The 20058-nt window shown below is 39.6% G+C and overlaps 1 protein-coding gene across 2 annotated transcripts; it reads left to right on the top strand.

The window, feature by feature from the left end:
- Positions 1 to 1815: 1815 nt before the first annotated feature.
- LOC127527220 (oocyte zinc finger protein XlCOF6-like) lies at positions 1816 to 14932 on the top strand. Of its 2 annotated transcripts, XM_051925252.1 has the most exons (5): positions 1816 to 2382; positions 11991 to 12694; positions 13031 to 13175; positions 13512 to 13606; positions 13943 to 14932. In XM_051925252.1, the coding sequence occupies exons 1-5, from the start codon at positions 1887 to 1889 to the stop codon at positions 14477 to 14479; spliced, it is 1977 nt and encodes a 658-aa protein (XP_051781212.1). In that variant the 5' UTR covers positions 1816 to 1886; the 3' UTR covers positions 14480 to 14932. The 2 variants fall into 2 exon arrangements, with proteins under 2 accessions (XP_051781212.1, XP_051781208.1); XM_051925248.1 differs by having other exon boundaries at positions 13512 to 14932.
- Positions 14933 to 20058: the final 5126 nt, after the last annotated feature.

The following is a 20058-nucleotide window of genomic DNA, read 5'->3' as shown; positions in this document are numbered from 1 at the left end:
GGTCGTCTTTCGCCTTATCTGCTGTATTCCTCTCCAACTGTCTTTTAGCCTCCCTGATATCCTTCTTAATGGTTGCCCTCATGTTCTCATATGCCCTACGATTCACTTTGCAGTCATTAGTCTTATATGCCTTATAAACCGTTTTTTTCCTTTGCAACATCTTTTTTAAATCTTTATTAATCCACTGTGTTTTTTTTAAAATTTCCTATTAATTCCAATATTAGGTATTTATCTGTCCTGGATTACATGTAAAACATTCCACTGCTCCTCGACTGTCTCCACACTTAAAAGCTTATCCCAGACTATCCACCATTTTCTTTGTTGCATCTCCTCAAAACTTTCCCTACCAAAGTTCAGCTTAACAATTTTAGTCTTTGCATCTGCCCTCTTACAAAATACTGAGAATTGTATTATATTATAGTCACTTGACCCTGGAGGTTCTACATTCCCAATTTTATCCTGATTATTACAAAATACTAAATCCAGAAAGGCTTCACCCCGTGTTGGTGCTTTAACATGCTGTGTTAAAAAACAGTCACTGATTACTTCTAACAACTCCTGCTCTTGTGCTCCTCCATCTGCAAGGTTATCCCAGTTAATATTCAGATAATTAAAGTCCCCCATGACTATAATATCTCCCTGTCAACTTGCCTTTTTGATATTACTAAAAAGATGTGTGTTGAAATTACTGTCTGAATTGGGTGGTCTATAACACACCCCTAAAATAAGACCTCTTTCCCTAATGCTTTCCAATTGAAGCCACATGTCCTCACTAAGATGGGGCTCATCATCCAACTGAAGATGACTTACATTTAAATTCTGTTTGGTATAAACAGCAACCCCACCTCCTTTTCTGTTCTGTCTATCCTTCCTAAAAAATGTGTATCCCTCTATGTTACACTCATCCCCATCTTTGTTATTTAGCCAGGTTTCCGTTATTGCTATAATATCATAATCATACTCTGCTACATACAACTCCAACTCACTTACCTTATTTTTGATACTTCTCACATTAAGGCAAGCTATTTTTAATGTGTTACTCCTTCTATATATAAATGTTTGCTTAGAATTTACATTACTACACATTTTTATTTCTACACCATTGTTTGTTCTTCCATGTATAGATCTAAACGTGGCCTGTCCTAAACTCCCTGCCCCCCCCATTCCCTAATTTAAACAATCTTCGACTAGCCTACTCATACATCTCCCCATTACATTAGTGCCCCTCCAGCTCAGATGTAACCCGTCATGGTGGAACAGGTCCCATCTGTTCCAAAAGGAGTCCCAATGCCCCATACACCTATAGCCTTTTTCCTTACACCAAGATTTGAGCCACACGTTAAGCCTTCTAACCTCCTCAGTCTTACCTTGACTGGCATGTGGCATAGGCAGGACTTTAGAGTAGACTACCTTGTCAGTTCTTCTCCTCAGCTTGGCACCTAACTCTTTGAATTTGGATCACAGAACTGACAGACTACCCTTATGTATGTCATTTATTCCAACATGGACAATGACAACTGGATCCATTTCTGCTCTGGCCAAGAGCCTATCCACCTTTCCAGGGTTGTCCCGCACTTCTGGACCCAGAAGGCAATACACCTAGCAAGACTCTCTGTCTCTGTAACACACCTGCTCTTCAATCACCCTAATGAATGAGTCCCCAAATATCACTACCTCTCTCTTTCTGGGAACTGGTTTTGGGGTGGCCCGTTGAGGCTCCTCATCCCTGCCTACCAGCTTAGAATCATTAGAGACATTGTCCAGCTCCACAAGAACGTGATAACAGTTTGACTCTTATGTTAAGTGATGTTTTTTGGTTGTACTTCTCAATTCTACTCTTTTCAGTCTACAGGTAACAAGGAAGTCACTATCTCAAGTTATCCAATATGGAAAAGGAGTGCCTAGCTGTCCAGGAACATCATTATGTGAAAAATAAATGTGAAGATGGGGTCTTAGAAGAAGTGTGTAATAGAAAGGAGGGGATAAATCCCACACAGCACTGGGGACTCCTCTTAATGAATGGAATAGATGTTGATGAAGAACACTGTATATGGAGGTCTGAACATCTTGAAGATGAGAGTGTCTGCATGAACAACAAGGAGCAAGAAGATTGTGAAGATGGACCTATGGACTTTACGGTAGATCACAAGCTAGTGCCTTACAACCCCAATGTGGAAAAAAGCAAAGCTGTCAATGACATAAAGGAAGAAAATCTCAAATGTAAATCTGAAAGGCAGGATTTTTATTCAGATGAAGAGGCTCCTGGATTAGGATTCACACCCAGCAGTCACCGCTCCCTACAGCATCGCTCTGTCCATGAGAAGCCGCAATCTGACATGAAGAGGTCTGCCAAAGAATCAGGTTCAAGGCCTTCTGAAGAAGGTAGGTGTTAAAATACGACAGTTAACCTGAGGCTCTGGGCTGATGGGATTGACCCGACACACGCACATCCTTTGAATTCCAGTCTCAGAATTCCAGGCTTGTTTTGGTCTGAGCATTCTGGGCCAACAAGTTAAACCATTCATTTCCTGTTTTGTGAGAGACAAATCAATTCTATCCATCAGAATTCATCACCTTTACTCCTCTTAAACAGTAACATGGCTGGCATTGACCAGCATTAAGAAAAATAAAATGTCAGTACTGTGGTGGGTTGGCACCCTGCCCAGGATTGTTTCCTGCCTTGTGCCCTGTGTTGGCTGGGATTGGCTCCAGCAGACCCCCGTGACCCTGTGTTCGGATTCAGCGGGTTGGAAAATGGATGGATGGATGGAAAATGTCAGTATGAGTGCAGTCAGATAGGCAGCCAGCAAATTGTTGAAAAAATTTGTTAGAGCAAGTTGCTGATCAGGACTGGAGATACTCGGTACAAGTTAAGATGCTACTGCCATCGAATATCATTTCCTGGTAATGAAGTGGTGTCTCTATCCAGCAGGGGGTGCTCGCTCCCTTGTTGAAATAAGTTCGTTTGTAATTGCAGCATGTTACATAACCCGAAACTATACAGATATAATATAAAAAAGGCGATACCCCTCCCTTAGTGATACGGCGGTAAGAAATCACATAGGAGAAATTACTTAGCTTTCTTTAATGACAGCTAACGCTGCATATCAGACAAACGAAGCCAATGGCAAGAACTCAGTTTAAGAGTGGGGGCCTGATGTGTAGAGTCTGCCATTTTCTTGGCTGCTTTTCAAGGATTTTCAGGATTGGATGACGTTATCTCCCATCCCTCTGTCGGCTTCAAAGGTGTGCCGGGCAATGTTCCAAGGCTTTATACTCTTTCTTCATGTTCAGGCCCCCACTTAGGTGAGTCATGCCATTCCAAACAAGGTAAAGAAAATCCAAAGTCTTGCTGACTCTGACACACAGAAATAGTATGATGCCCATTTTTGCAGTTGTTCCTTTCTTGTCTTCTAATGTTTGCCTAGTAGTTCTAAATGCTGAGCCACTTCGTACTAAATCTGGCTTTGTGTTAGTTGTGCATGTGAGAAGAAAAGAAAAGCAGATTTAAAATAGTTGCACAGAGCACAGTGACATATTACACTTTTATTCTGATTACAGTGTCATGTATCACTGTTTAAATCTGGGGTTCACCAAATAGATATGACCGTGGGAATATTGTTGTGGAGTAAATAATCTTTTAGTGGGACTGCACCATGATAGACAGAACAGGAAACATTTGATTCACAACTGACACTGAATTTTGCTTAAGAGGTGATTTCTCATTTGTTGAATTGCATAAAACTCGCTATTGAGGGGCATCAAGTGCTTTTTAGATTAACAACAGGGAAGTTTGCTTCTCGAAGCCTAATTCTGTGTTATTGTGCTATCAGACAGATGATAAATACGATCACAAGTATGTAAATGCCACATTAACGACCTACAAACTCAAAGCTTCAAGTTGGAGAATTCAGAGAAAGAAAAGCTTCTTGAATTCTCCTGACCTTTCAGTGCAGTCAGTTTTATATAATAATAATAATAATAATAATAATATGTGTCCTCCATGATGGCTGAGACAATGACATACTTCTCCCTGATTTACTCCTCCGCTCCACAGTTTAAAATTCCAAATCAATCAGTTCAGATGTGATTTAAAGTGTGCATTGCAGACTTCCATTTAAGGGGATTTGCAGACATTTTAGTCACACCATGTAGAAATTACAATACTATTGGGACACAACAATGGCAGGTCTATTAAGGCTTTTGTCATATTTAGGACTTTTTCGCCTATCCCGCACATGCAATATCTGCTTGAAGTCTGCGATTCACAAACACCAGCAGATGCTGAGGAACTTCTCTGGTGATTCCTCTGCCAGTCCTCTAATACAGCCATCTTCAGCTCCTGTTTGTCTCAGGGGTCTTGTCCCCTTAAGTTTTCTCTTCAGCAGTGGTGACTGGTGAAAAAAATGTTGGCATGGGTGCAGTTTTTGGTGGGACAAGATGAAGCAGCACTTCATAGCTCTGGAGTAAAGAAAAGAAAAAACACCTACACGAACTGTAATGTGGCCTGCACTCGGAAACACTTTGAGTAGTGAGAAAAGCCCCACATAAAAGTAAATAATAGTAATAATTATTAGTAGTAGTAGAAGTAGAGGTAGCCCAGCCAGAAATTTAGGGGATGAATAAAATTTTACCAAGATAAGACGGTTTATATAACTTGACCATCAGCAGCCAAATGAGGGGGATCCTCAAAAAAAAATCTGCTCGGTAGTGCACACAACGCTGGAAGACGCACGCCCACACATTTAAAGACTCGGACGATAAAATAAAAATCTTTCCTTCTATCCTAATATAAGAAGAAAACTTAACCTTATGATGGCCTTATGATGATGCAAGAAGCAAAACAAAATGATAAAAACAATAAACTGGCATGATAGCACTCAAACTACAGACACCAATAATAGCTGACAGTGAACAACACAGTCAAGTGAATGTTTTCCTGTTCCACGAGTTATCGCTCAGTTCAACTTTCTTAACCTGCATGACTATAACAAACAGTAGGCCAATTACTAAAACACACAAAGGGAATAAAACACACAAAGTATGAAAAGAAAAGCATGTTTGCATGTTTTGCAATTATACAAGATGGTGTTTAGTACTACAGTACACTATGAATTATGTAAACATGTAAAGTTACTACTTCATCACATTAGCTATAAATATAAAAATGTCAGCATTGTGATATTCTGGCAATAAGTGGATTTCAGAAATTCCATTTATGGTCAGAATTCTATATTGTCAAAATTATGACAAACAAAACACAAAATGTTGGACATGACTGTAACATTGCTCAAGGCCACCATCGTTATTTTTTATTCTTATCAATCAGCCAGTTGCTAAGGCACACAAGTTTGTTCGCAGTTTCTGATGCCAGAGTACATCTCTTTTTGTGCTGTGAACTCGAACCCCGGACACAGACAGACACGGACATCAATTGTCCCAAAGCACACATTTATTCTCTTTTTTGCTTCTAAAGCTCACACCGTGTATCAATCACCACCATACACAGTTCTTTTCTTCTTCTTTTTCTTCTCTTTCATTCTGCCACCTCCATTCCACTCTTGCAAGCCTCCCAACTTCGGCTTCCTGAAAGGAGTGTGGCAGCCTCCTTTATACTGCACCCGGAAGTGCTCCAGGTGTCTTCCGATTGACATCTGGCAGCACTTCTGGGTGTGGCGGAAGTGCTTCATGCTCAGACTCCGGAGCTGTCCAGGCACCCCCTGGCCCCTGTGTAAACCAAGGGGGCTGCCCTCTCGTGTCCAGGGGGAGGTACTGCTGGTCACATGTCCCTTCCCCCAGTCTTCTCTTCAAAAGGACGTTCCGGCTGGTCAAGATCCCCAGCCGTCTATCACTGTGCACAATATGAAAAAGGGAAAAAAAAAGGCAGCTGCACAATACAGCATGGAACAGGAGCATCAAAGGCTGAGTTTAAAATGCTTGCAAGAATAAGAAACCACCTGAATCACGATATTGCAAGTCTGTCGTCAGGTGGTGTGCAAATAATTTTGCTTGTGTCTATTTATTAATACTTAGCTTCCACTTTATGAAATGAATAACAATACTTAGCATAGCATTGAATTGTTTCTGTGAGTACTCGTGCAAATTTTGAATGCTTATACCTGCAGGAGCTATAGAATGCCTAGTAAAAAAAGGCCCTTTGTTACCGAGATAACTGTTGTTACATTACAGGTTTAGGCACCACAGCGTTCTCCACCTTTTCAATGCATGGTTTAGAGCAGTGGTTCTGAACCTGTGGGGCTAGGGGGGGCGCGAAGATGTGAAAAAAAAAGAAAACAAGTATCGAAAATATGAAAAATACATCTATTGAAACTGTGAGCGATGAAGTTGAAAAACGACGAGATAAACACCAATTTAAAATTAAAAGCAATTTCTTCAATATTTATTCTTGGTGAGTTATAGAGACTGTGAGACTGCCCATCCCAAACCCCCCAATTACACCAACCCCCCACCCCACCCCCTAGCTCAGCGAACTGATTTGAGTTTGGGCAGACTGGATTAAAAGAAAAACTGTTCTCTGTTTTATCACCTAGCTTGTTCATTAGCCAAAGAGAGAACAGAAAAAAATGTAACAGTTCAATTTGAGGTCATACATAGATTAGGGTTACATCTTAATTTATGACATGCAGGAGTATAGAAAAACAAAGCAGTACCAGGCGTCTACATTTTCTAAAGACTGTGACCTCTCAGTACACACACACAAACCCATTTTAAGCAGTTTTCTTAACTCTTTGAGGGCTGAATATTTTTTCAAAAAAAGGATGGTTTCACCCAGAAACCAGTGTAAAATGTCTGTTGCTGCATGCTGTGGCTGGCAGTTTGCCAAGAATGAGTGACAGGCTTGCTGCCAGGCTGTCTTCACATGGCAGCAGTGGCAGTCACGGTCACAGTGCATTACAATCTGGTTTCTACCTCTTATCATTGTTAAGTGGCAGTCCACCCTGGCGAACATTGTCAATACCACGGCTAGCTGGAGACTGATCAGCTGAAGCTAAAATCTTACATTCGTTTTCGATCACTTGTATCAAAATCGGAGTGCGACAAGTCATAGTTCAGTTCAGAGATAATAGACAAGACGTTGTCTACGGAGCATTTTGCTTTTCACATTCGCTTTGATTTCTCACCAAATGACAGTGCTATTTTTGCCGTTGTGTGCGCCTTGCTACTCATGTGAGCGCAGGGAATCTCGGTCAAATCTAACTTTCGTTCTAGCAATGAGAGTCTAATGTAAAGGTTGGTTTTGTCACAGTTTACAGTTGATTACCATCGTCAACTCCTCCTTTTGACAAAACTCAACATCAGCCCTATAAGAGTTAAAGTTCATTGCATTAGTTGTAAAGAGATTACATTCTTATAACTTTAATATCTTCATTAGATTATATTTGTTTGATTAGATTAATAATCCTTATTTATTAATTCATAAATGACATTTTTGTCTTATTTTTAGAAATCAAAATCATATAGCTCTCTGCAGAATGATTAATACAAAATACAGTCATTTATATTTTGTGAGTTAAATATTTATAATCATCTGCGGTGGGCTGGCTCCCTGCCCGGGGTCTGCTTCCTGCCTTGCACCCTGTGTTGGCTTGGATTGGCTCCAGGAGACCTCCGTGATCCTGTAGTTAGGAGATAACAGGTTGGATAATGGATGGATAGATGGATACTTATAATCATTACAGATAATAATGTTTTTTCTGCTTTCTCAAAACCAAAATAAATTAACTTAAACTACATACTGATAGTAGAAAAATAAATATAGAGTTAGATAAATGTCGATAAAAGTTAAGTAGGTATAATAAAATATGAATCTATGGTATATCATTAATTAAAAAAGAACAAATTGGTATTAGTGGGCTCCTTTCAAAAAATGTTAGGAGGGCGTGATTAAAACTGTTATGAAAACTCGGGTTGCAAATACTTAAAGGTTGAGAAATGCTGGTTTAGAGAACTGATCACTTTGGGCTTATAGAAGCTCTCGCTCTCATCATGGCCACACAAAGCCAATTGAAATGCGACACAAAATTCCATAGTCTTTTATTCTGGACATCATGTATCCATTTTTGGTCACCTCCTTGTTGTGCCTTCTAACGCCAATCCTTCAGCCTTCATCTAGCTGTTCATCAATACTAAGTCTGCCAAAATATGTAGCCTCATGCTATTCTCTAGACGACTGCAGCTACATTCCTGCTGTTTGTATTTTTCAGAAAGATGTTATAGATCTCGTATCCCCAGTGTTGTCCACAACGCTTCGGTACCAGCACTTTGAAACAGCAAATAGGGAAAGAAAGAAAAGGCATTGTTCACAACATACCCGGTTAGCCAACTTTGTTTGTCATAAGTCTTGCTCACTCATCTGTAGTTATGTAACGTTAAAGGCAGGTGGGAGCTGTGAACCACTGACCTCAACATGACATTGTGCTTTGACGATTGTCCAATCACATTAGATTAAAAAAACCTAAAGCAATGCTAATTCACTGGCAATAAACGTGAGCGTGTCTCGAGTGCACAGAGTGGTGTCCCCGGAAAAATCTGAAAGCAACCGATTAAAGGGCAGGCTCAGGTCACCTGCTTTCCAAAAGACCAAAGACTTACAAAGACTTTCATTTGGCCGACATCCCATATGTATTCACACAGATTGTTTTGTTTTTCCACACAGAAATTAAACAAGTCAGAACTAATTTTTAATGGAGGTTGACATTCACTGACACCAGGCACGTTGTGCCAATAAACAAATTTATTTCACGATTATTTCACATAACCTAATTAAGGTAAGTTTTTTTTTTTTTAATTTCTTTTAGGGTTAGATTTAGGGCCGCAGCTCCCCGCTTTACAAACTGCTACTGCTAAGGAAAGTATAACCCATTTCGCGACACCTGAGGTCTACTTGCACCTATTCTCAACAATATGACACAGAAAAATAATTCTGAGAGGCTTATCATGCAGTAGTAACACCTGATGTTAAGCAAGAACAGCTCTGTAATGGCATTAGCTGCATGCTCCCCACAAAAAAATGGTTCAACTTTTGTGTGAGCTATTAAACCCCATTGGTGAGGAAGACCCAGGCTTGCAATTGTTTCCCACAAACGAGGTGTTCCCAGAAAGTGTGGGTGATAAACTTGTATTAAATAAGCCCTGCCTTTTGTGCACACACACCATCATTACTGCCGATGAGATGGTTTAGTGAGGTCCTCGGAGCAGCCATGTTCTGGTGAAACCTTGGAAAACGATTGAACCAGACTGTTGAGGAAGTAAAAGTTGTGGCAAAGTGAAACTGACAAAGGATCATTACCAAGCTTTGAGGAGTGAGATCCTTCCACAGCCAGTAGTGCTGAATTCCTCTTTGGGGCTGCATCCGTGATGGGACCTGAGCCAGTGTGCCATCAAATTTCAATTTTCCTGCACCCAGCCCAGTGATTCTTGCTTACTCTGCCCACATGAACCTTTCCCTCCCTCCATTTTCAGTGACAGGGGCCCAGGTACACTCTTAAAATCTTTGTTCTTTAATTGCATTTTATGGTTCCTCATAGAGTTGTTGTGTGACCAAGCACCAATTCATTCATTATTTGCATATGAAGTTGGTTCTTTGAGCTTTGCAAAACTTCCTAAAATGTAGAATAAGTAAATAAATTAACAAATCCTTAATGTATGGTGGTAGGCAGGACACTAACAGATCAAGAAACCTGATCTTAGCCTGTGTTACTGGATGTATGCAGCAAGAGGCCTAAACTTAGGAACCATCGGTAGTTCACACATCTGTTACCATTTATTCATGGTTATTTAATTTATGTACTCGGTTACGCATCTAAATAAATAAATGGTTCTTTCTGGAACCTTCATGTGGAGGGGTCTTTTGAGGAACCAAAAATTGTGCCCTATGGCATTGCTCTGAAGAACAGCTCTGGCACCTTTACAGTATATGTTAGAGTGTGCGTACCTGCCTGTGTTGATGAAGCAGTTTCACAGCTTCGGTTGTGTTAAAAAAGCCTTCAAGTTCTGATATCAATCCACGTGCTCTCAGTGTTTTACTCTCATTTTCAGATACATTTATTACATTTCATCAATGGCTGCAAAGTGTAGTGCTAATGGCCTGCAGTGCAAACACATTATGATTAGCTTAGTTGATTTTCAGTACACAAAGTAATGTGTTTATGGCAGTGGTTCTCAAACTGTGGGGCTGAAGTAACAAAAAATGGGGTGCGAATGTTACCATATATGGCGTAATTTTTGCTATTTGTGGGGAAATTTTAAACTTGTAGCGGTGTATTGACAGAAAAAAATATAGGAATAAATTTTATTAGGGTTTCAAAAAAATGTCAGGGGGTACGATTAAAACTGTTATGAAAACTTGTGTCGTAAATACTTAAAGGTTGAGAAACGCTGGTTTATGGTAACAGCAAAAGTGTATGGTGAATATGGTCCACTGAAACCTAACCCAAATATTCCCATAGAATCAATTCTTCAGAATTTGCAGTTTCCTTTTCCACTGGTTTTTTAGGGGGGAAAACCCACAGACAATGAGAATTGACTAGGCAATTAGACAGAGTCCCTTTCTTATACAGTCCCTCTGTGTTCTGAGACTAGTCCAACCTGTCATTGCTGAGGTCCCCAGAGTACTTGTAGGAGTGGACCATCTTTACGTCGACTCCTTGAATAGTGACTGGACATAGTGGCTGTTTGGTGTGCTGAAAGTCAATGAACATCTCCTTGTTTTTTGCTGATGTTAAGATGCAGACAAATGACTTTGTACCAAGAAACAAAGTCCTCCATCTGACTCCTGTCCTCCAATATATCCCAAAAATGTAGAACCATGTTAGAATTTGTGCAGGTGATATGACCTGGTGTGAGGTGTACAGAGGTGAAACAGGACTGTTCCTTGAGGTGCCCCAGTGTTGTTCATGCAGTCCTTGAGTCCCACAAACTGCAGTCAGACAGTCCATCATTCAGGACACCATTGGCTCATCCACCTGCATTTTTCTGAGTTTACCCCTTAACAGGCATGGCAGGATGGTAATGATGTATATTTGTAGGTATTATAGATAATATCCCCAAAATATAAGTGGAGTTCTAATGAGTGTTGGTAAAATAATAATACAACCAAAATAATAGTTTGGTCATCTTGCATAGGCTTCCAGGTGGCTTTTTTGTCTCGGTATGTTGATTTGCAACTGGTTCAACAAAGTCCATGACCTGGAATGGAGAAGCATCCCAGTGGGGGCTGGATGGTCTCCTGTCCTCTGGCGTTTTTTTTTTTTGTTTGTTTTGTTTTTTCTGTCCTCCTGGCCATTGGACCTTACTTTACTCTTTGCTACTTAGTGTCGTCTAATTTATTTCTTCATCTTGTAAAGCACTGGCATTTTCTGCAGTTTCAAAAGATGAAATTAAGTTATAAACTGGACTCTGGTCAATTTTCCTCCAACCCACCACATCCAAAGTTGGTTATTGCATTTCTGGGAGGGAAGTTACAATATCGTACTTTAAGAAAGCTTCCTTAAAATTCCTGAATGACATTATAATAAGCCATTACTTTAATATTAGATCTTAATAATACACAGCTAAGTGAAACAAGAGCTAAATGCAATGTTTCATAAAACAAATACAAATGTGCAGTCCTTTACCTCAGCTTGTTTTCATTTCTATGCACAGTTTAATCCCAAATGCACTCATTTATCTTCATCTGCTTTTCTGAAAACTATACTGGACCCAAAATGGTGTACAAATACATTACTGAATTAGTTTCATTTAAATATATTAATGGAAGATGACTCACAACTAAAACAATTTCCATTCCCTTTATTATTTCTCCATAACTGAATATTTACAAAGTTTTTTTTTTGCTTTGCAGTTAGGATTGCAATCAAATCAAAATCAATAAAATAAACCTGGCTTAATATTTACAGTAAGCAGCTGTCACTAAACAGATGTCTTTCTTTCAAAATCTCACTTTTATTTCCAAATTTCATTTTCCACAGTTTTACAAGACAATTACAGCTTCATATTATCCTCATTGGCTCAGACATCTCCTCCGTACACATCTCAACAGACATCCGGTGATGAGGATATGAAGAAACTGAAATCTGGATCAGAGAGTTTGACACCTGCTTCTTTGCAAAATGTTTCTCTGCCAGTGATGAATCCGACAACGGTGTTTGTGACCACCCCACAAATTCAGATACACAATTTAGACTCAGCCACCATCCACCAAGATCAGGTGAAATGGATTAAAAGCAAATCTGAATCTAGAAATGATCATCTGAATCAAACACCACATAAACTTTACCAGTGTTTGGAATCTGGCAAACGATTCACACAAATAGACAGCCTTCACATCCATACAAGAATTCACAGTGGAGAGAAGCCATATTGTTGTTCTGAATGTGACAAAAAGTTCACCAGCAGAAGTGGTTTTTGCTATCACAGAAGAGTTCACACTGGAGAAAAGCCATATTGTTGTTCCGAATGTGGTAAAAGATTTAACCACACTAGCAGCCTTCAGAAACATAAAAGAACTCACACTGGAATTAAGCCATATCGTCGTTCAGAGTGTGGTAAAGGATTGGTCTCCAGTAAATCCCTTAAGGAGCACAGAAGGACTCATACTGGAGAGAAGCCACATTGCTGTTCTGAATGTGATAAACGATGCACCACTGCCTCAAACCTTCGAATCCATGAAAGAGTTCACACTGGAGAGAAAACATATTATAGTTCCGAATGTGGTAAAGGATTTAACTTAATTGTTCGCCTTCAGGAGCACAGTAAAATTCATACTGGAGAGAAGGCATATTGTTGTTCTGAATATAGCAAACAGTTCACCAGCAATAGTGGCCGCTGGTATCACAGAAGAGTTCACAATGGGGAAAAGCAATATGGTTGTTCCGAATGTGGTAAAATATTTAACTGCACTAGCAGCCTTCAGAAACATAAAAGAATTCACACTGGAATTAAGCCATATCGTTGTTCAGAGTGTGGTAAAGGATTGGCCTCCAGTAAATCCCTTAAGGAGCATAGAAAGACTCATACTGGAGAGAAGCAATATTGTTGTTCTGAATGTAACAAACAATTCACCACTGCCTCATACCTTCAAATCCACAAAAGAATTCACACTGGAGAGAAGCCATATTCTTGCTCTGAATGTGGCAAACAGTTCACCAGCCATAGTGGCCACTGGTATCACAGAAGAGTTCACAATGGAGAAAAGCGATATTGTTGTTCCGAATGTGGTAAAATATTTAACCACATTAGCAGCCTTCAGAAACATAAAAGAACTCACACTGGAATTAAGCCATATCGTTGTTCAGAGTGTGGTAAAGGATTGGTCTCCAGTAAATCCCTTAAGGAGCACAGAAGGACTCATACTGGAGAGAAGCCACATTGCTGTTCTGAATGTGACAAACAATTCACCAGTGCCTCAAATCTTCAAGTCCACAAAATAATTCACGCTGGAAAGAAGCCATATTGTTGCTCTAAATGTGGCAAACAGTTCACCAGCAAAGGTGGCTTTTTGTATCACAGAAAAGTTCACACTGGAGAGAAGCCATATTGTTGTTCTGATTGTAACAAACAATTCACCACTGCCTCATACCTTCAAGTCCACAAAAGAATTCACACTGGAGAGAAGCCATATTGTTGTTCTGAATGTGGTAAAATATTTAACCACACTAGCAGCTTTCAGAAACATAAAAGAATTCACAATGGAATTAAACCATATCGTTGTCCAGAGTGTGGTAAAGGATTGGCCTCCAGTAAATCCCTTCAGGACCACAGAAAGACTCATACTGGAGAGAAGCCATATTGTTGTTCTGAATGTGACAGACGATTCACCACTGCCTCAAACCTTCGATTCCACAAAAGAGCTCACACTGGAGAGAAAACATATTATTGTTCCGAATGTGGTAAAGGATTTAACTTCATTGATCGTCTTCAGGAGCACAGTAAAATTCATACTGGAGAGAAGCCATATTGTTGTTCTGAATGTGACAAACAATTCACCAGTGCCTCATACCTTCAAGTCCACAAAAGAATTCACACTGGAAAGAAGCCATATTGTTGCTCTGAATGTGGCAAACAGTTCAACGGCAAAAGTGGCCTTTTGTATCACAGAAGAGTACACACTGGAGAAAAGCCATATTGTTGTTCTGATTGTAACAAACAATTCACCACTGCCTCATACCTTCAAATCCACAAACGAATTCACACTGGAGAGAAGCCATATTGTTGTTCTGAATGTGGTAAAAGATTTATCAGTGCTAACCACCTTTTTAAGCACAAAATAATTCACACTGGAGAGAAGCCATATTGTTGTTCTGAATGTGGTAAACAGTTCACCAGCAGTGAAGGCCTTCGGAACCACAAAAGACTTCACACCGGAGAAAAGACATTTTGGTGTTCCGAATGTGGTAAAAGATTTACCAGGGCTAGCAACTTTCAAAAGCACAAAAAAATTCACACCAATACCACCTGATGAAAAAAACATATACTATAAAATGTAATATACTTTTAAAAGAAAAACAGTCTAAGAAAGCATGTAAAATAGAAGTATCAGCTCCTAATGGCTACTCAGTACTAAGAATAGAAAGGAAGAAATAACAGAGTATCAGGAAACGCACTCCAAGACATTCCAAATGTAGAACAAAACAACAGAAATAGTTCCCATTGTGCTGAGAACAACAGGACTAATTAAAAAAAAATGTAAGACCCATCTTGACATCGTACCAACTATCATTACTCCATGTGAATTGCAGAACAAAGCATTATTAAGATCAATGCAGGTGCTACGCCGAGACATCGCTGCAAACTTTAAAGGGTAAGAAATGAAGCAGTACAACTGAACAGTAATCACTAAAGAGTGAAATCCACTCCTGTCTTGATAGCAACAACACCAAGAATATTTGAGAGAGACACTAAGACAAATTGTTGTTAACACTAGAATTACCAGAGCCTACGAAAAAACTCGTATATCCGGCCCACCTTAAATCGCTTCTTAAAACCTTTCTCATCTCTCCGCCAGCGTCTTTTGTCATTTAAATGTACTGATAAAGACAAGCTGCCAGCAGCCGGCTATTCCATCCCCCCAACGACTTAGAATGTAAACAGGCTTTTTCCAGCTCATGTCTTGATTGATTATCTGGGAGTGAAGTGGAGTTTTAGAGTAGAAATAATAAGATTGTTATTTGGAACACACGCATTTCATAAGTGTTGCATTTCTACAGTAATCTGTGTAAACACATTGGTAAAACAGAAACAGTTTACAATATTCTAGTAGCAAATGACAAAATGTAGGCATAAACTATATAATGTATGAAGCCTGAAGTCCAAATATCAAAGAAACACTTTCACAAAAGGTACAAAAAAAAAGCCACCGCCAAAAAAACCCACCTTTAGTGTGAGACATTGACATGACTTAACTATCACTGCTTCCGTGGCGCAACAGTATCAGTCACTGACTGGGAATCAGAAGGTCATGAGTTCGATCCTGCACAACTCCCATTTGAGAAGTGTTCTTATTTTCACTATTTTAAAATAAAATGATACATTTGATTTCAGTCTGTAACAGCCGGTGTAATTTATGATATTTGTAAAGGTTAGCTTTATTTTTTTTAAATTCACTTTTCATTGTCTCAGTCGCGTTCAGGATCCATCCCTACCGCCCCCCACCTGACACTGCGGTTTTTACATAAAGACGCGCTATAGTTCTGCAGTGTATCACGATACATACGACCACGTGTTTTTTTCCCCCAGTATTGCCAGTCCCCACGTGTTGCTGTATGCTGTTTCTTTTATACTCCAGGACATGCAGAGTAAAGCATAGTAAAGAGTAGTAACTTCAGCGCTATATGCAATCATCAGACACTCCCCATCTGACACTGCTGTTTTCATATAAAGACGCGCTAAAGCTCTGCACTGTACTTGTGACTGCATTGTCGTACCAATGCTTGCGAACTGAAGTGTCTGCATGCACTTTTCTTGGCATTATACGTGTATTTTTTGAGTATGCCCATGTAGCTCAAACACAGGAACATATGTTGATGTAAAAGTATAACAAAACAAGTGCACTTTTATTCAAGACTATAACCGAAGAAAAAAGAAAGCAAGTTACAGTAGGTTGAATGCTAAGAACTGCTGATTTCCATTCTGTGCTATATAACTGTTAACATTTGAATCTGATGATTGCATATAGCGCTGTCTTATTCAGTGTGCGCAAGAACATGCAGGTGGCCAGATGCTGAGTGCTACAACGCACATTTTAAAAAAAGAAAGGGACAAATATATGTGACGTTTTGAAGAAATCACTTTATGACGCGAATAGTACCAATCAGAAAACATCGTCGAAGTAATGCAATATTATTTGAAAACGAACAGCATCAGATCGGGTGTGAAGTTATACTGGCGCTGTTTGAGTCAGATCAGAAGCCGAATAAGCTGAAAAAGCTCCTGTTCTGACTCTAAGTAAAAAAGAATGAATTAATCAACAGAAATAACCGCGATTGACATTTTAAAGTTAACGATTTACAGTGCATACCAATTTATAAATTCAATGTCCGTTTGAGGAAAAAAAAAACTTTCTTCAAAGCTGGGAATCGAACTCGCGTCTCTGCGGCACAGTAAGGCAGTGGTGCTCCAAGTCAGCAAACCGTCCTTATAACTTATTTTTTCAAGATCCATAACACACAGACAGACAGAGCACTGCGTAATACAGAGACAGACAGGCAGAGATATACAAACAAACAGGGAAGGCACATGTACTGAAAGAAAAAAAAAATCAACATGTGCGTTGTTTCTGCAGCACTGAATAAGCTCACGCGCTCTAACATCACCCCTCCCTCGATCTGACTCTCTAAGTAACAGCGCAAGTACAGACACAAATCAAGTGCATGTGTGTACTGTATAATATTAACAAAAAGAGCAGCTTACTACTGAAAACGGCAAATATAGGAGTGAGTGGGGATCGAACCAGTACTCTTGATTACACTTGGTTTGTGTCTGTACTTGCGCTGTTACTTAGAGAGCCAGATCGGGGGAGGGGTGACGTTAGAGCGGGGGAGCTTATTCAGTGCTGCAGAAACAACGCACATGTTGATTTTTTTTCTTTCAGTACATGTGCCTTCCCTGTTTGTTTGTATATCTCTGCCTGTCTGTCTCTGTATTACGCAGTGCTCTGTCTGTCTGTGTGTTATGGATCTTGAAAAAAATAAGTTATAAGGACAGTTGTTCATGTTAATTGCAGTCTCAATTGTTAAAAAAATATTTTAAAAGGAGCATCCCACGTGAAAATATAACGATCTCATTACCTGACAGTCCATACCAATTTACAAATTTTATGTCCGTTTGAGGTTAAAAAGAAAAAAAAGAAGTAACATTTTATCCCCAGCGGGGAATTGAACTCATGTTTGTGAGGCAGAGAAAAGCTACTCGGTCTGAGAGGCAAATCTTAGCACACTACGCCACAGAAACTGTTACATGGTGTGTGAAGCTTTTGTGGAAGTGTTTATTTGATCTTAGGAACTCGGACTTTACACATTCTATAGTTTATGCCTACATTTTGTAATATTTATTACTAAAATATGAAAAAGTTTCTGTTTTAGCAATGTGTTTACACAGATTACTGTAGAAATGGAACACGCATGAAATGCATGTATTCCAAATAGCGATCTATTATTTCTATTCTAAAACTCCAGCAGTTCAGTCACTCCCAGGTAATCAAACAAGGCATGAGCTGGGAAAACTTAGTGAACTTTCTGCGACGGTGGGGGATTGAATGGCCGGCTACTTGCTGCTTGTCTTAATCGGCACATTTAGAAGACAAAAGAGAGGTGAGAACGGTTTTAAGGTGGGCCGGATCTACGAGTTTTTTCGTAGACTCTGGTAATTCTAGTGTTAAAGAGTACATTTGCAAAAATATGAATATCCACTGGAGTGCCTTAACTGCACACAACAAAAGTCAAGCCTTTGACCAACTAACAAGCAACGTCCTGCCCTACAGCTTTGGAATGCATGACTCTCCACAAAATGACTTCCGTAAACTGAACTGTATAAAGCAAGAAATGTGCTGCAATTAATGCCATCATTCTCATGTATATCAAAATATTACATCAAATCAAATCAAATCAAATCAAAATCTTTATTGTCTTTGTAGCAATGAGACATTGTACATTGAAATTTAGGGGCAAGAAAAATACAAACACTCAAGTTAAAACTAAAATAAATAAATATATAAGAGGGACTAAATAAAATAAGTGCCAAAATAGACCATAACAGTAGAATATTATTTTCCATTGATACATACAGTGGGGAAAAAAAGTATTTAGTCAGCCACCAATTGTGCAAGTTCTTCTACTTAAAAAGATGAGAGAGGCCTGTAATTTTCATCATAGGTTTACTTCAACTATGAGAGACAAAATGAGAAAACAAATCCAGAACATCACATTGTCTGATTTTTGAAGAATTTATTTACAAATTATGGTGGAAAAAAAGTATTTGGTCAATAACAAAAGTTCATCTCAATACTTTGTTATATACCCTTTGTTGGCAATGACAGAGGTCAAACGTTTTCTGTAAGTCTTCACAAGGTTTTCACACACTGTTGCTGGTATTTTGGCCCATTCCTCCATGCAGATCTCCTCTAGAGCAGTGATGTTTTCAGGCTGTCGCTGGGGAACACGGACTTTCAACTCCCTCCAAAGATTTTCTATGGGGTTGAGATCTAGAGACTGGCTAGGCCACTCCACTTCTTATGAAGCCACTCCTTCGTTACCCGGGCGGTGTGTTTGGGATCATTGTCATGCTGAAAGACCCAGCCACGTTTCATCTTCAATGCCCTTGTTGATGGAAGGAGGTTTCCACTCAAAATGGACGATACATCGCCCCATTCATTCTTTCCTTTGCACAGATCAGTGGTCCTGGTCCCTTTGCAGAAAAACAGCCGAAAAAGTATGATGTTTCCACCCCCATGCTTTACAGTAGGTATGGGGTTCTTTGGATGCAACTCAGCATTCTTTCTCCTCCAAACACGACGAGTAGAGTTTTTACCAAAAAGTTCTATTTTGGTTTCATTCCTCTTCTGGATCATCCAAATGCTCTCTAGTAAACTTCAGACAGGCCTGCACATGTACTGGCTTAAGCAGGGGGACACGTCTGGCACTGCAGGATTTGAGTCCCTGGCGGCGTAGTGTGTTACTGATGGTAGCCTTTGTTGTTTTGGTCCCAGCTCTCTGCAGGTCATTCACTAGGTCCCCCTGTGTGGTTCTGGGATTTTTGCTCACCGTTCTTGTGATCATTTTAACCCAACAGGGTGAGATCTTGCATGGAGCCCCAGATTGAGGTAGATTATCAGTGGTCTTGTATGTCTTCCATTTTCTAATAATTGCTCCCACAGTTGATTTCTTCACACCAAGCTGCTTACCTATTGCAGATTCAGTCTTCCCAGCCTGGTGCAGTTCTACAATTTTGTTTCTGGTGTCCTTTGACAGCTCTTTGGTCTTGGCCATAGTGGAGTTTGGAGTGTGACTGTTTGAGGTTGTGGACAGGTGTCTTTTATTGATAACAAGTTCAAACAGGTGCCATTAATACAGGTAACGAGTGGAGGACAGAGGAGCCTCTTACAGAAGAAGTTACAGGTCTGTGAGAGCCAGAAATCTTGCTTGTTTGTAGGTGACCAAATACTTATTTTCCACCATAATTTGCAAATAAATTCTTTAAAAATCAGACAATGTGATTTTCTGGATTTTTTTTTCTCATTTTCTCTCATAGTTGAGGTATACATATGATGAAAATTACAGGCCTCTCTCATCTTTTTAAGTGGGAGAACTTGTACAATTGTTGGCTGAGTAAATACTTTTTTGCCCCACTGTATGTCATATTTCACTTGTCCCTTAGCCAATGTTGACTTGTAAACATGACAGTGTATTGTATTGCAAACATGAAGGTGCACTCGGTCAGACTGACCACTTAGCAGCCTTCAGCATGGTGATGGCTGAAGGATAGAAACTGTTTCTCAGTCTATTTGTCTTAGTCTTTATGGATCTGAAACGTCTGCCTGAAGGC

The sequence above is a fragment of the Erpetoichthys calabaricus genome, chromosome 1 (assembly GCF_900747795.2).
Source record: "Erpetoichthys calabaricus chromosome 1, fErpCal1.3, whole genome shotgun sequence".
In the NCBI taxonomy this organism is placed as follows: Eukaryota; Metazoa; Chordata; class Cladistia; order Polypteriformes; family Polypteridae; genus Erpetoichthys; species Erpetoichthys calabaricus.
Note: the sequence above shows the minus strand (reverse complement) of the source record. Positions and strands in the feature narration are given on the sequence as shown.